Here is an 18,299-nt window from a genome sequence, read left to right as displayed (position 1 = left end):
ATGCTCTTTTACCCAGAACCCTTCCACATTTCATTGTGCAGGCTGAATGAGCACTGGGAAAACTACTTACATAAGACTGCATGCATTACTCAGTTACCATGTAAAATGATGATGTTGTACAGTTAGCATCTTTACATATGTACAGCTATGGAGCAAGGCAGTATATTTTGTAATTTTTCATGTGAAGAAATGCAGATTTATTAGCCCAAAAATAATAATTGTAAAGGTAGAGAGTCCCATGTCTATTATCCTCTTTTTATGACACTTCAAAAGAAAGATAACATTCCCCCCCCCCCTTACTGTTCTATTGCAACAGTAGAAAAAACTGTGTGAAGGAGTATTTGTTTCCTGATGCCAGTATATCTTCCAAGAAATACTGCATTGCATGTTATCTTGGGGGGGGGGGAGGGATAATGTCCTAGAGTTGCTTGAAGAATTTGTTTCTGACGAATTCTGATACATGTTGTTTTGGTTTGAAACATCTGGGCTAGAGAATCATATTTCAGGACCACCAACTCTGATTCAAGACTGACCTGACCCAAATTCTTTCAGGCAGATCAGAACATAGCCATCAACAGAATCTCTACATGTAATATTCTCCTGCAATTTGTGGTTAAAAAAAAAAAATCTAGCTGGACAGTTAATACATGCGATCCTTTTTGCTTCCAAAGAGAGAGAGAGAATTAGGAACAGAAATTCATGCATGATTGAATTTCTGCCTTATTTTTATTATTACATATGAGATGAAAAAGAAGTGATTCTACCTTCTACCACCCCCCACGTACACCCCACACACTGTAGGTTGACAAAGAACAGGGAATATTAACTATAGAAGACAATTCTAAAGGTGAGATAAATTACACGGTTTTGCTAATATCTGTGGTAATGGAATAGATATGATACTTTCAAAATGAATTAGATTGTTACTGATGTAAAGTTACCACCTAATAAGAGGTCATAACAAAACCCTAACAAAATGGAAAATCTGATCTCCCTTTTTCAAGTTCACTAATAAATTAATTTTAATTAATAGATAAGGAGAATAAAAAGGGTGATTTTATTTTCTGTTTTTAGGATTTTCACATAATTAGGTAGCCCACATTTGATCCCTAGCAAAGACTAAGATTTCAGGATCCAGTACGAGTTGGTTACTGAGACTATTCTTCCAAGCTTTCGGCCTTGTGCTGGAGAACTTCAGAGAACTTCTCTCTATCCAGAATATGTGCACGGGGCTATGCTACACATGTTGTAGAACAGCCCAGTGCACATATTCTGGAGAGAGAGAGAAGTTCCCTGATGATGGACTCAGCATAAGCCTGAAAGCTTGGAAGAATAAAGCTTTGGCCCCAATAACTGACTCAGATTGGAGACATATATATTTACCTTCATTCTAAGACTGCTTGATCTTTAGGTACAAGTATATCATCACAGAAATGTATATACTGTATGTCTCAGCAGGACTTAAGTCATTTAAAATTCTGCAGTAATTATCTTTACTCCTACAACAAGTAGTGTTTTTTTTAAAAAAAAAGGTAAAGGGTTTTTTTTGTATTTTTTGCATTTCTGATTGTGCTGGCATTTTTATAACTGATTTATTGTAGTTAGCATTATGAATGGTTACTTCTTTTTTAAATACAGAAACCACATATGGTGTCAGATGGATACTGTAGCATTCAGAACAAAAATTAATGTATGTCTCTTTTAAGTTCATGGCGTATTATCTGGGTCTACTAATATTTACATTACAGGCCAGCCTAACTCTCCTCTGCAGTAATCCTGGACAGGCTGTTTCTTGTGGAACATAATGCAAGAAATCAACATTTAATAAAGGACTAGGCAGGTATCTCTAATTGTGGATGCTTTTTCATGCAGTTTTGCCCTTTTCTGGAATCATCATTATCATCATCATCCCCAGCAGAGGTCAGCGGCTTTGCCACTGAGTTATTTTATGAATCCTTTTAACATCTGTCCCACGGTCTGCTGACTTCATTAGCAGTTCAGAGATCTCCATGTGCTTAGAGCATCCCAGCTCTTGTTCATCTTCACAGCTGTGAATCAATTCAGGCTTTCCAAAACAGGGCAACCAGATGGATAATAGAAATAACTGGATAACAACAAGAAGGGAAGCAACAAATGAAGAAACAAATGTCTTTAGTTCCAAGATAATTTGGAGGAGTTGTTTTGGGGCTTCTTTTTTCTTTTAACAATTACAATTGCCAGTCTGTTCTTAAGAAACAAGGAGAAATGGCATTTGGCTCAAGAAAGGAAAGTCTATTCATATCTGTGTGGGAACCTAATCAGGCTCTTGTTTCCAGTGACGATAGCTCCCCAGTTGAACCAGGTCTGCGACAAGAATACTTCTTTTGTATGCCGATTAATGTGGAAGCGATAAAATTTCCTATAAGAGACATATGTGTTTAAATCTCAAGATGTGTTGTTTGACAAAAAGCTTTGTTCTCTGCATATTTCTCTTGCAGAGCTTCATGCTGAGTTGTTTTTCTGGAAAGCTTTGATTAGCTAGAATTAGTTTGCCAAAGTAAAATAGATAGTTGTTTCATGAGTCCTCTTGCTGAGCTGTAAATTATAGTCAAATGTATGAAGGGTGACAGAAAGAAAGTGCTTATTTGAACCTCTGGCCAATGATAGGCATATACAAAAATACAAAGAAATAGCAACCATTTCAAAAGAATACAGAGAAATATCCATATTTTGTGATCTAGTACGTGACGGGATCCATATATATCCAAACACAAAATATTCTTATTTTACATCAGGATACTGGTGTAATATTTAAATAATGAAAACTGTGACTAGTGAATATGCTTTTTTCTGTCAAGCTGGATAAAAGATACACACACACACACACACACCACACTCCACACACATGCAAACACATGCACACACACACAAACAGTGTGTATGAACTGGGGTATGTCTGTTGTAGAAATAAGGATATAAAGTTATGTAGAGTTAGAAAGAATGATGGGGAGGTATAAAGTTAAATAAGCCTAAATTGCCATTTCTCCCCTAATTCCTCACTTTATTTTCTGCTACTATTACTTACACTTTTTTATGCTTTGTATAATATTGCTTATCCTGAAAGGGAAAGAATGTATATATGGATATGGGTATGTATATATATGTATGCTTATAATAGTTTCTACCCTGACATTTCCAGGATGATCTGTTTTTCTCTCTAGCTTAATGAGAGAGATGGCTTCCATTCTGTGAAAAGTTACTTAGTAGAGTAAGATCCACTCCAAGTAAGTACACTGAGGAGAAAGATTCACAATCTACCCCTTGTCTTTGTAAATATTGATCTTCCAGTTAAATAATACTCTAGATCAGACATGTCAAACTTGTGACGTCACGTGACGTCACACAATGTATCGGGATGGTTTTGCCATTGCGGGCCCAATGGGGTGGCTGTGGCTTCCAGATGACACATCCGGCCCGCGGGCCGACAGTTTGACACCCCTGCTCTAGATATAAGCCACTTTTTCCATAGAGTATGACAGCTTCTTCAGCAAGTGCTTTTCAACTTGCAACTTCTATATTTCTTCCCTCAAAAGACCTTTAACCTATGTGCACCGCTCCCTGGGAGGGAGGGAGGGAGGGAGGGAGGGAGAGAGAGAGAGAGAGAGAGAGAGAGAGAGAGAGAGAGAGAACGAACTCACTTCTCCTTCTCTCTCAGTATTGTTGGGGTTGAGCTGTTAGCATTGTGAAGGAAATTACTACCAATATCAACAGGATTTTCTTAGCATTGTAGAGATGTCTGAAATAGGAGAAGGCAGAGGATTCAGATAGCTATCCTATAGGCAAAGAATGCAACGTCTCTTCCACCCCACCCTCATGTTTCAGTTCAATGTGAAATGCACGATTCTTACATCTATTTGGTCCTTTGTCTACACTTCCTAAATAGCTTTAGAAAACTTTTATATGTCAGATGTCTCTTATGAACTGGGGGGGGGGATGAACATGGATGCAACCCCTGCATTTTACTAGTTATTTTTGTCAGCCCAGTTACTTACTCTCAGCCCTTGATATGGCTCCTAATGAGGAACAACAGCTGTATTTATAGAGAGCTTGGTTCATAAAGGATATTCCTTATGAAAACATATTCCTGGATAGTGTTGCATGAGGGAAAGCTGATATAAACTAGCTTATGAAATTGTTAGCATGTTTAGCAGGCACTAATTCGTACAGTTTTAAAACATTAGGATTATTTGTTTCATATACTTCCTGTTCATAGACTACATTATTCAGATTCCATTTTTATATTACACTATTAATGTTTAGTCCAAGTTAAAACTGAATACTTGTAAATAGCAGTAGCTCTTACATTTACTGCCCCATCGGGTGGTTTACAGAGTCAGCATATTGCCCCCAACAAGCTATCTCCTTATTTTGCAGACCTTGGAAGGATGGAAGGCTGAGTCAATCTTGAGCCCCATCAGGATCAAACTCCAGGCTGTGGACAGAGTTAGCCTGCAATAGTGCATTCTAACCACTGCACTACCACAGCTCACTAAATGACCTGCAGATTGGATTTCTAAAGCTAATTGAATTGAACATGTGTTAATAAGTGTATGTGGAGTTGACCCATAACATTAGGACTCTTTAAAAGCTCTAATAACATTTCAGTTTATTAACATAATATTTATATTTAGCTAACATGATCTTACTGACATGTTATATAAAAATTGTGGTTTTGTTGCAATATTATTTTGGATATAGAAACATTGATATTTACTATATATACATTCATAACAGGTAACATATGTTCAAATGAGATTGTTAAATGCATAAAATGTGCATGGAAAAGATGCCCAAAACCCATGATTTCAGGTTTTCCTTTATATTGGAACAATTTTTAAAGTATGTAATTTAATCGAGTTAATAACTTTTAAACTTCTGCTATCTTCAAACGATGTATGCAGTTGTAAGTGCAGAGAGCTATTTTTCTAACCAGAGCATCTGGCTCCCTTGGCATGCCCTTGTGCAGCAACAGAGCAGTTCTGGAGTTGCCTCTGAATTGTCCCACAGTTAAGTTGCTGATGAGTTTTTAGCTTCTTTTAAAATTGCCTCCATTTATGGGGACACAGTTTATCCCTCATGTCACCTCTTTAAATTTTATGGAATTGAATGCTCCTGGGGTTGTGCATAGTTAAGGATCCATAGAAGTTTTTTTTTTTTTAAGCTCATGCCATGCTAAATTTCTTAGGCTGGGATTGAAAGAGGTGCTCAGGGTCACTACGAAAAATTTAATCCAGCCCCCTGGAACCTCAAGCATTTTGGGAGGTTGAAATAGCTACTTTCATGACAAAGTGTTTTCGAAATCACTTTGGTTTACCTTAGCTCGGTGTACTCATAATTAATGAAAGTAAGTGGCATCTTCTTGCTTTTGTCAGAATGACAAAAATAGCATTTTAGCATCATACTGCATGCTCAGCCCCTTTGGGACGTGCACAATGTAATGATGCATATTGAAAAGAGAGAGGCTTTCCATTGCTAGAGTACCTTCAGTGGTCTGATCCCCCCATATGGATGCCACTGAAAGCAAATTAAAATGAACTAAACCCTACATATAATTGTAAAACTAGAAAGCAAAATTCCAAGAATTCACAACTTGCTCAGACAACTTAATTCCCTGCAGTAGCTTTCCATGGTCCATTGTTTCATCTATGGCAAATAACAGTGATCTTTACTGAATCCTATAACATTTAGCTTCCTTATTGTTTTAGTTTTTTTCTGAATTTTAAAATGCTCGATTCAAATGCTGGTTATGATCTACAGTATTATTATTTATCTCCCATGGTATCTGCCCAGTTAACACACTCTTGGGTTCCTTCAATTAAACGATGTCATCTATCAGGACCTAAAGAGTGTGTTTTCTTTATTGTGATGCCTGCCCCCTGGAACAAGATACCTTCTAAGATCAACATACTGCTGATGTTTCAGAGGGCCATAAAGACCTGCTTGGAATCCCTTTATGGGATGTTATAGGTCGTCTGCCAGGCTCACCATCTTGTTCCTTTTTTAATTTTTTAAGTTAGTCTTGTTGCTGTTGTCTATTAGCTCTTATTATACCATTTTAACTTGTTTAGTACACAGGAACTTGCCCAGATTTGCTTGGAGTTGGATGGCATAAAATCAAACAATAAGTATAATACCTACACTTAATTTCAGTACTTAATTAAATTGCATCTGCAAGTTTATTTCTTCTTTATAAAGTGACATACTCCTGATTAAAACATTTGACATACAAACAGTGCTTTTTTTCTAAAAAAAAAAAAAAGGTGCTGGAACTCACACATCATACAACCTGCCTTGCCTACCCTACAAGGTTCCATCCAAAAAAGGTGCTGGGACTCCGTTCCGGGCGTTTTATGAGAAAAAAAAGCCCTGCATACACATATATTCACACACAGAGACACATATAGATTCATACACATTTATTCAGTGTAATAGATAATCCTTTGCATTAGTATGCAGAGATCCTTCAGTGTCTACATGGCTTATTGTTTCAGATTTTGCCTCATGTGTAAAGCAAAATCAGGGTTTATTTATTTGAAGTTTTGAAAATATTATTGCACCAACCATGGAACTATTATTTTATGAACCAATAAAAATACAGTAGAAGAATTTACAACTGTTAAAAATTTATACTGGTAATTACTCTGAAACAATAGTTACGACTCCTGACATTCAGAGATGACTAACCCGTTAAAATTAATGACTTTGTAGTAGTAAAAGAGCTATGAAGTTAACATTGCAATGGAAAATAGTTCTGTTGAAGTATCAAATGCCAATTGCATGGGGAACCTCAATCACTATTTTAGTCACTGAAATTAGATTCAGTGCCAGTGGCTAATTTAATCACAGTTCTTCACCCCACAGCAGAATACAGCCATTATGCAAAACACTGATATGAGGGTTATTTTTAGTCAACAGAAAAGTATCTCTTTACAAGGCTAACAAAATGTTTTGAAATTCTGGACTACTTTACCAATTAGATATTTCCTGATCCTGAAAACCAGGTCATATGAAGCAAATTTCATAATGAATAATGATATAGATGGCTGTGTGTGATTCTGTTTTAGCCTTGTGTCTCTTGAGAGATGATCGACATGTTGCCTTATTTGAGGATAAATTGATTCTGAAAAATATTGCTCTTGGACTAAGAATGACTCAGTGCCTTGCGTTGACATTCTTGAATAGATTTGCCTGAAGTATAAAAGTTCATTTGGTCATGCACTTTCTTTACTTAATCCATATTAAGTATGTCTCCGGACTCTCATATAACATAGCTGACACAAGTAGATCTGAGATATGCCTTGAAGAAGACAAAGTGAGAAAACTGAACCTTCAGTTTAGGTACATTCTGGCTGGTTCTTGGGGCAAGACGTGACATCTGAATCATGGCAGGGAACTCATTTTGTTCATGCAAGTTGTAAGCTGAGAAAACTTCAATTTTATGTTCCCAAGTACAGAGTGTCTGTAGATGGATCATGGCATTTGTCACAGCAGTATAAACTATATAAGGAAAAGAGAAGTACAACTTTTTAAAGTAAACAAATAAGTACAGGCCCGGCTATATAAATATATGCTCTCTTACAACATCACATTTTCCCCCCAAATTATGTGCTTCTATTATGGTAACCCAATTTTGCTTGTGTATGCAATAATATACCTAAGAACTTTGCAATTGCTCATCAATAATATTCTGGTCTAAGAATTAAAGAATGATACTAAGAAAGAATATCATACTAGTTCATGTGCTGCAAATATATATATATACTACAGAGCATGAAAAAGAGTGGGATCAGAGGAACAACAACCACAGTATTCATTTAAATCTTTAATTATAGCAAATTCTTAAATTTTGTTTTCTCTCTGAGTAGGGTTTGCGTGACACAGTAGTGGAATTTAGAATAGAATAGACCAGGGATCCTCAACCTTGGCAACTTTAAGACTTGTGGACTTCAACTCCCAGAATTCCTCAGCCGGCTGAGGAATTCTGGGAGTTGAAGTCCACAAGTCTTAAAGTTGCCAAGGTTGAGGACCCCTGGATTGGACAGACTAGTGCTGCCAGATCTAGGTGAATTTCATGCAGTGTGAAGTGAACTGGCCTTTCCATAGGCTGGCTGTTAAAGCATTATGGGGAAACAAATGGAGCATCATTTTTTATGTAAAGACCCAGAATATTTACTTTGATCACATACATACATACATACATACATTTTATCTCACAAGTGAGATTTTGACTACTCAAATTTTGATATAATCAAGTTCTGTGACTTTCATTTCTGCTGAAATTTGTAATGTTTTTTAAAAAAAATGTTCCAAAAATCTCCAATCACTATGACTTAAGCACATCTGGCTTTTACAAATTATTCTTTATTAAACTTTCATTTAATTATATATGCTGAAAGGTCTGCTTTGGATTACTATAATTTTTTTTTTATTTGGCCATTTAAATGATAGTAAAGTTGGAAATTACATACAAACCACCACTTTTTCATAGATTTATTTGCGAGAGAGGAATAGACCTTTCCCTGTTTATAATGGGAGCACTATTGCTATTGCTACATGAAGGTGAGGTTTTTAAGGCTGGTTGTTAAGAGACAATTAACTATTTGGTTTGTTCAAGACACAGTGCACAATGTTTTAAGACTATGTGACATAATTGTGCTTCTTTTGACAATGTTCAGTTCAGTTTACATAAGACTTCTTATGTAAACTCTGTAGTTATTTTTACTAACTTAATGTGCAGGGACCTCATTGAGTTTCTATATTAGCAACTAAAAGATGGTATATGCAACGTCTTATAGTTACTGGCAGAAACAGCAGTACAGGTAGATCACAACTTACAACCACAACTGAGCCCCAAATTTCTGTTGCTAAGCGAGACATGTGTTAAGTGAGTTTTGCCCCATTTTACAACCTTTCTTGCCACAGTTGTGAAGTGAATCACTACAGTTGTTAAGTTAGTAACATGACTGTTAAGTGAACCCGGCTTCCCTGTTGACTTTGCTTGTCAGAAGGTCTCAAAAGGTGACACTGCGACCGTCATAAATATGAGTCGGTTGCCAAGCGTCTGAATTTTGATCTTGTGATCATGGAGATGCTGCAGTGGTCCTACATGTGAAAAATGGTCATAACTCACTTTTTTCAGTTCCATTGTAACTTTGAAACAAATTGTTGTAAGTCAAGGTCTACTGCCTGTAATTGTCATTTTTCCTCAAGTCAGAGAAACACTGCAAGGTATTAAAAACAAAACAAAGCATTGTTGGTAGGATAACCAGACAACTCTCCATTAATCCAGAAGTCTTCCTTTCCATACCTTTTATCAAGCTGGTTAGATGTGTGATGCCCCAAGTCCAGGAACACAAAACACGAAGCGCCTGCCATTTAGGATTCTCTGCTCCAGGGCTCCTAAAAGAGAAATCTGTTCTTGTTTTGCAGCAACTCTATGCCGCTCAGTTGGCCAGCATGCAGATATCGCCTGGCGCCAAGATGCCTTCCACGCCTCAGCCGCCAAATACGACAGGGACGCTCTCACCAACCGGGATGAAAAATGAAAAGAGAGGGACCAGTCCTGTAACTCAAGTTAAGGTACTGATTTAGTTTGTTCTCCTGAATATTCCAGCTGCATGCAGAGACCTCTTGATTCACTGTCCTTTAACATTGCTTCATTTGACGTAAGGGTATATTGCATATGAGGATGGATCTATATCAGTGGTTCTCAACGTTTCTAATGCCGTGACCCCATAATACAGTTCCCCATATTGTGGTGACTCCCAAGTGGGTGTGGCCACCAATAAGAGGGAGTAGGACAGCTAGGGAAAAGGGAAAAAAATGGCGGACAGTGTGGTTTGGTGACCCCCGTGAAATGGTCGTTGACCCCAAATGGGGTCCCGACCCACAGATTGAGAACCACTGATCTATATTATTACAGAGCCGTGGTGGCGCAGTGGTTAGAATGCAGTAATGCAGGCTAATTCTGGCGACTGCTCACCAACTGCCAGCAGTTTGATTCTCACTGGCTCAAGGTTGACTCAGCCTTCCATCCTTCCGAGGTCGGTAAAATGAGGATCTAGATTGTTGGGGGCAATATGCTGACTCTGTAAACCACTTAGAGAGGGCTTTAAAGCACTGTGAAGTAGCACATAAGTGCTGTTGCTGTTGCTATTATACAGAAGGAGGCCATCTGGGATGATCCAAGGGCAGGTTTTCCTCATTTTTAAAAGAACTACTACTGTTAATATTACTGAAAGATGTGTTTGTCCTGGCAGAATATATATAAAAAATTCTTATCAACAAGAACATCTTTTTGTACTTTAATTTCACTAAACCATTGACTGTTCACGGCATGTTGTCATTATTGTTGTTTAAGTTTAAATTCTGCCTTTTTGCCCATAATACATTCAGTGAGCTAACACTAATCTTAATAACCTATCATGCCTGAGAGCTGCCCTAGTTACCAGTTTGCTCCCAGGTGCAATTTAAGGTGCTGCTTATTGCTTAATCAATGGAGTGTGCCCATTCTAGTTGATCTCACTAGATGGGCTGAAACATATAAAGACACATCGTCCCTTAGATAGCTGGGCCCTATGCCATGAAGGTCTTTATAGGTGATAACCAACAGCTTGAACTGAATCCATCCAGTTCTCAAAATAGCAGGGATACATGAACAGACTATGACACACCCATTACTTCATGCTCCATGGGATTCTGGACCAGCTATAGTTTCTGAGTTGTCTTCAAATGCAGCTACATGTAGAGCACATGACAGTAGACTCATTATGAGGTGACCCAAGGGATGAATGAAGGGCTTCCTGGTCACGGAAGGAATGCTACCGGCACACTAAATGTACCTGTGCAAAGATCTTCTTGGCCACAGCTACTACCTGCTCGTTAAGCAGAAGTTTTGAGTCCAGGAAGGACCCCTAGATTGGATGTCAATCTCATATGACGAAGTATAATTCTATGAAGGATAAAGATCCATTATTAAAAGGCCAGTTTGGTCTAATGGTAAAGGCGCCAAGCTAGAAACAAGAGACTGTGAGTTCAAGTCCCATCTTAGCCAGGAAAGCCAGTTGAGTGACTTTAGGCCAGTCACTCTTTTTCAGCCCAATTCACAGTTGTTGTGGTGGGGAAAATAAGAGGAGGGTGTGTTGGATACGTTTGCTGCCTTGAGTTATTTGTACAAATAATAAAAGTTGGATATAAATAAATATAAATAAATAAAGATGGAATGTAGTTTGGGGAGGGACAAACAAAGCCATTTGGTCTTGTCAACAATTATAATTTTTTTTTTTAAAAAAAGATTCTAAATGGAAGTAATTTTATTTGTTTTGGGAACTAAGCTTCATTTGCACTATGTTACTTATAATGTTTATTATAGATCTTGTATATTTTATTCCTATTTACAAATACTGAGTTTGTGAGCTGCCCTGAGTTGATATTCTGTAACAGTATAAAACCCCAGCATATACATATAGTACATACTTAGGCTCTAAATATTTTAAATCATTATAAACTTGTTCAAACAATTTAAAGAGGAAGATCTTGTTTCTTTTCCTGAAAAGAGAAAGAATACAGGTCAAAAACTGTTCTTGAGCAAGTCCATATTATAGTTCGGATACAAAGTAGGGTAAAGCTTCCCCCATGTTCCTGACAACTTCATAAAAAGGGGTCATAGAGACTGATCCTTCTCTGGAGATTGGTGTTTGGACTTTATATCAAGAGAAGCAATCCTTGAGATAATTAGACCAGTAACTCAGTGATGGGATATGCTTGACAAATCAGGTTGCCCAGTGTCTGAATGGTCTAGTGGACTGCAGAAAGTCAATGATGTCACTGGCAGTATTGAAGTTTGGCACCTCCCCCCCAATTTTGGAGGGGTTTAGGGCTGGAATAGGAATCATAGGTATATTGGTCCTATCTCCTTCCTTAAATACCCCAAGGTTCACTGCCTTATTTATAAAAATAATAGAGGCAGAATATAAATTAAATAAATAAAGTTTCAGTAAATCAAGATCAGAATTTTTTTTATGGTTAGTGATGGAATGGTTTGCCTTCTAGAGGCCATGTATTGCTATTGTCAACGTTACATCCCAGATAAGAAGATTACAATGACAATTACTGGTCTTTTGAGAAAGTATTGAGGGATTATAAATGGGAATTGCAGTCCTCAATCAGAATCCCTTCCTGTCTTTAATTTGAAAAAGAAAATAAAAAACTCTAAAAGAACAGATCTAAATACAATGCAATGGATACCTCAGTGGTGGCAAACCTATGGCACGGGTGCCAGAAACGGCACTCGGAGCCCTCTCTGTGGGCACACGTGCCGTTGCCCCAGCCTTGCCTCCCCCTGTGACCCCCCTCCTCACCAGCAGCCCTCCTGGAGAAGAGTCGTCCCCGAACGTGGCCCACGTGCAGCAGTGCAGCCAAGGACGTGGCAGCCAGGCAGCATAGACAAGACTGCTCTCATGTCCCATCACACACAGTTGATGCTGCGGGGCGTGGGCAGAGGGCGTGGCTGCCATGGCACTGTTGGGCTGCCTGGGTGATCTGCGGCGGGCCCTGGAGGCAGTGAGTGGCTCTGCGGGCAGGCGGAGCAGGTCAGTTTTTGGGCACTCAGTCTCTAAAAGTTTTGCCATCACTGGGATAGCTTTTACTTTATTTGACTAACCAAGGAAGAGTTCCTTCATTTCTTTCAAAATGTGCTTGGAGGTCTTCTAGTCCAAACCTCTGTACAAACAGGAGACCCTATATTATTCTGGACAAATGACTGTCCAAACTCTCAACCATTCATCATATGATTTTAGCCTCTATACCCTTTATCATTTTTTAAATAATATATTTTATTAATTTTTTAACATAGTCGCCTTAATATTCGGTAAATAGTGTGTTGTCTGGGTTTACATTTAAAAAACATTAGCTAAGAATTGGTTTCTATGATCTATAGTCCACATAATAGCTTTACTTGATTTCCTCTTCTTCCCACAATGTTCTCTTTTACCAACCTTAAGTTAATACAATTCTTATTATTTGATAGATAGCAATAGAATATTAATTTTTTCCCTAATATTTCCGCAAATAATAATCACATCAATATAATATTTCTTTTCTATCTAGTCATTCTGGTTGCCTCATCATAGATCCCGTCTACAGTTCTTGTTTACATTTGTTTTTCCCACAATATTCAAGACATTCTTACTGGTTAAGATTTTCTCAAAGTTACTTACATTGAAATATTTGATTCTATTTTTTCTCATGTAAACCATCCCATAACTTTTACCTTACTTAAGGAATAAATAAGACTAAAAAAAGAGAAAAAAAGAACAAGACTAAAGAGGGATAAAAAGATAGTACACTACTGAAAGTCCATGTTTCCCCTAAGCCCTAAGCTAATACATATTTATTTTCAAAAATTTTCCATTCTTTTTTACCATAATTAAGAATATATTTAATCTTTAAATATTCCATTTAATAAATCTAGTCCAGTGGTTCTCAATCTGTGGGTCGGGACCCCATTTGGGATCGAATGACCATTTCACGGGGGTCGCCAAACCATGCTGTCCGCCATTTTTTTCCCTTTTCCCTAGCTGTCCTACTCCCTCTTATTGGTGGCCACACCCACTTGGGGGTCACCACAACATGGGGAACTGTATTATGGGGTCACGGCATTAGAAAGGTTGAGAATCACTGATCTAGTCATCTGGTCTTTTAACTCTTATTCAGAACATTTTTTTCCCAATCCATTGTAATTTTCTTAAAATCAATCACATTTAAATATCTAAAATAAGTCCTTATATATAAGCCATTCTAACTCTTTTATATTACTCATATCAAGAAATAAGAGAAGAAAAGGGAAGCAAGAGAGAGTACTATGTTATTGGAGCGGCTCCTCCTTTTTAAAGTAAAATTCATATCCAAAATCTTTCTATTACTTTAACTATATCCAAATAGGTGTTTCTTTTTTAAATATTCTCTCTGATAAGTCCCATCATCTATTTTCTTAATTTTTACTTTGGCCTTCTTCTTTTGCCCAATATCCTTAATCAGTATATTCTGCTGAATCAAAAAGTCTTTCCATATTCTTGTAGGTATCACTGTATAATATCTTAGTAAGAGGCATTTGCTCTTTCATGTTTGTTGAAAATCTTTTTCTTTTTTTTTTTCTCTGTATCTCTTATCATTTTTTGTCTCTCCAGTTCTAGTGGTGTTCCTGACATCTCTGCAATCCATTTTGACCAGTCTTTTTTCTTATCCTCAAATTTGTCTTGTGGTCTTAAAGTATAATTGCCTTTTCCAAAACCAATATTTCTTGTAAAAAAAATTTCTACTTGGGTTAAATCATACTTTTTTGTTGTGTTAAGTTCCATCTTTAAGTCTCTATCCTTGAATTTGTGTTCAGTTATCTGTTTTATCTGCTTCTTCTCTATTGTTATTTCCTGGGCTTTTTTGTTGTTGGAGATGAATTGGTTTATGTTTTCAAAGTTATTTTGGATTTCTTTGTGGTTTGAAGTCATTATTGTTTGAATTAGTTGCAGCACCTCATATGTCTCTTCTTGAAAGGTATTTATTTTTTCTTGATAAGTTCTTTCTGCAAGTCTCTGATTTTCCATAGTGGTCAAGAATCGAGGGGTTGGACTAGATGAACTCCAAGGTCCCTTCCAACATTATTATTATTATTATTATTATTATTATTATTATTATTATTATTATTATTATTATTATTAATCATCGCACAGTCAGCCAGATGTTCAGACTGGATTTGGCATTTTGTCTACCTATCAAGTCCTTACCCAGGACCTGGGATGGGCAGATGTGGATGTTTGATGGTATTACAGATATCGTCGCAAGATGGAAGCAGTTCCTAGTAAGGCCGCCTTTTGCAATTGACTAATAGTGAATTTGTCAATGCCAATGGTGTTCAAGTGGTGCTCCAGTTGTTTTGGGATTGCACCCAAGGAGCCTATTACTATTGGTACTACCCTTGCTTGCTTTTGCCACAGTCTTTCTATTTCTATTTGTAGGTCTTTGTATTTTGTTATCTTCTCCAGTTCTTTCTCGTCTATTCTGCTGTCTCCAGGCACTGCCACGTCCACTATCCAGACTTTTTTGTCTTTCTTATCGACAATTGTTAAGTATGGGGTGTTATGTTGCAGGTGCTTGTCTGTCTGAATTCTGAAGTCCCAGAGCAGTTTAATTTTATCATTTTCTATGACTTTCTCTATTTTATGATCCCACCAGTTTTTGCTCACGGGCAAATGATATTGCATCATTGTTGCTACTTTGTCATGTCACTGCTTGTAGTCAGTCTGTATTATTATTATTATTATTATTATTATTATTATTAATCTTTAGAGTCACAGTTTAGTAGATATTTATAATCCAAAAAGGTTCAAAAAGATTTTCTGAAGTTTATAATCCTCTCTTTGTGTGCAACCCCAATTGTTTTCTTTTTTTGTCACAGTTATTCTCTATTGCTATAGCTTTGAAGGTCACAAGAACAGATTAGTTTTTTCCAGATTTTGCCAAGTCCTATATAAAAGACATAGCTGTCATAGTCTTTATCCACCACTAGATGTCAGCACTAGTTAATTTTTCAAATTATCAAAATAGAAAATTGCCTTTAAAATGAGAATCTTAACCATTCAACAATTCCAAACATATCCAGATTTAGGTTTTATATTCATTTTGTTTCATTTCTGTATGTTTTGGTCCTCCATAAAAGGTTTAATTCGCTCTTCTGTTAGTAAAAGGGTGGGGCAAAAATCCCCCTCCTTCACATTTGGAGGTTTTTTGCTTCTTGGGAATTTTTTTTCTGGGAAAATTAATAAGTAGGATAGAGAAAATCAATGATCTTACCCAGATTCAAACGCGCTGTTTACAATCAGCTTAAAATAGTGTTTTTTGACTTTGGTTGCTTGTAGCTTGGGCTAGACTCTGAAGTTAGGCTAGCCTTTCTCCTGTTTGTTTCTGGAAGGCTTCTCCTGGATCGATCGGGTCAACCGCCATCTCTCCATAGTCCATGGGACTTCCTTCTTTGCCTCTTCTTCAGGGCAGCTTCTGGCCCATTTAGGGTCCCCTAACAGGAAGAAATTCAGCTAAAGGGCACGTAGCCCCGAAATCCCTTGGCTGCTGTGCTACTGCTCAAGACCAGAAGTCTACCCCTTATCATTTTTGTTGCTCTTCTCTGCACATTTTCTAGAGTCTCAGTATCTTTTTTGTATCGTTTGTATTCCAAGTGTGGCCTCAGTAGTGCAGTATAAAGTGGTACCATCACTTCTTGTGACCTTGATTTTATTCTTCTGTTGATGCAGTTTATGACTACATTGGCTATCTTGGGAGCTGCAGCACATTGCTGGTTCATACTTAAGTGGTATACTAATTTATTCTCATTTTACATATATTGAAAAAAGTGCTTCCATTGTTGGTTTTGTAAGGGTGTGTATGCATGCTTGTGTAAAAAATCTGTTCCTGTATTATTTGTGTGGAAAGGTTATTGTTTAATCTTCTATAAAGGGACTACAATCTTATTTATGTTTAACTGAAGTTAATTTGGCGAGACCCATTCTGAATAGGCATGCAGAGAATAGATTTGTTCAAATAATTCCCTTGCTTAATTCTGCATAGACATGCAGTGAGTAATACCCTTGCTTATTTCTGGGGCAGACTTATTTGAAAGTCTGATTTGGTTGATTTTCCCAAAGGCTTCTTTAGGGCCTGACAAACAAAGTACATAGTAGGTCTAGTTGTTGCACAAAAAAATATTGCTTATTGTGTTGCTTTGTTTCAGGGACATAGCTATGTACCTTTATTGAATTCTGAAATGTTGTGACTTAGGTGGGCATATGTCTTCTTTGTTCACATGAAATGTGCTGTCTGGCAGCATTGATTTGAGTAAGGGATGAACAAATATTAGGCAGAAAAGTAAGCAGTAAAGATCTGGTCCAAAAGAACTAAACTATCTGTGTTACACAGGCTGCCCTAGATAGCTCTAAGAAGGAGAAGTCAAGACCACTTTCCTTATATTGTCAGGGGAAAAAATCAAATCAATCCTGCATATAAGGACATTATGTATGTAAATGAATGCCCTTAGCTCTGTGCCAGCATAATTATTACAAACACGAGGAATATTTCTATTTCTGTTAGAAATAGAAATTAAGCTACTATTTAAAAGAAATGAAAATATTTGCATACAACTGGCACATGTCTGATTGGATGTTATATGGAGCATAATTAGCAAAATCCAGTAAGCATGTTCTATGTTCCTGCCTGAATGGTTTATGGGAAATGATTTGATAAGATAAAATAACCGAGCCAGCCTCCCTTCAGTGTCAGCTATAAGGATGACCCTGGCACTGGCATAAAAGTTTTGTCACACTACTTTTTATCCAATATGACTGATCGATAAAAAAAAATCTACATATTTTACTACCACAAACATTGGAGGGTATAGTCCCTATATAATAATACAACTAAACTATCAAGAAAGTGCAGCATTATAAAAATGGCTTAGTTTTGAATTGGCCTATTCAATAACTTTTCTGCTGTAAAATGTGCTGTGTACAATTTTGACAGCAAGAAGAATGCCGGTGATAAGATAATGGAGAGTATTATTGTATTCTTTCATATATTTCTCAGCTTTGAAGTCTTCAGTTCTGCCTGCTAAAATATAGATGATGCACCTTTCTATCCAGCATATCTCAGCTTTGGGCATACTTTAAATGAAAGAGTCAGGTTGCCAGGCTCTTTTCATTTTAATTACAGAAACTCAGTATTCTGCTATCCCAAAAATGCTGTGCCTGGCTGATTGCTAACAAGTTCAGCGGAGGGTACAAGCTCGCTGATGAACAGCAAAAGATAGTATTGTAAAGAGGAACACTAGATCAAAAGAACAAGTTCTTTCTGTTCTTACTAGTTTCTGAAAGTAGTAGCACAGTTTTTTTTGATAGGAGTTCTTCAAACTAATTTTGACTCATTTCTTATTTATTTATTGGATTTAAATTTGCCCTTTAAAAAGCAACAAGAATATAAAATATAGGTAAGTGACACTGAAACCGAAATAGAGATAAAATCCCCGTGTTTGGTAAAACAAAACAAACGAACAATTATATTTAACAGTTAAACGTTTGGCAGAAAATATGTGCTTTTAGCACCTCCAAAATATTGGGGTATTAAGGACCAGATCCATCTCCCTCGGGAATACATTCTTCAGCCTGCGAATCACACAGGAAAAGAAACTTTCAAGCGTATCAGATGGATATAATTCTAACAGT

The 18,299-nt window shown here is 37.1% G+C and overlaps 1 protein-coding gene across 16 annotated transcripts in view; it reads left to right on the top strand.

Moving 5' to 3' along the window:
* SOX6 (SRY-box transcription factor 6) overlaps positions 1-18,299 on the top strand; it is a 480,950-nt gene that overhangs the window by 399,543 nt on the left and 63,108 nt on the right. For all 16 annotated transcript variants that reach the window (XM_039344591.1, XM_039344594.1, XM_039344588.1 and 13 more), the window contains one exon: positions 9,469-9,618. In XM_039344591.1, coding sequence (XP_039200525.1) covers positions 9,469-9,618 — 150 coding nt within the window. The remainder of the gene's footprint in view (positions 1-9,468; positions 9,619-18,299) is intronic.

Source organism: Crotalus tigris, unplaced genomic scaffold, assembly GCF_016545835.1.
Source record: "Crotalus tigris isolate CLP2741 ecotype Arizona unplaced genomic scaffold, ASM1654583v1 scf7180000017933.3771270, whole genome shotgun sequence".
In the NCBI taxonomy this organism is placed as follows: domain Eukaryota; kingdom Metazoa; phylum Chordata; class Lepidosauria; order Squamata; family Viperidae; genus Crotalus; species Crotalus tigris.
The sequence above is the reverse complement of the archived record's forward strand: the minus strand, read 5'-3'. Positions and strand labels throughout refer to the sequence as shown.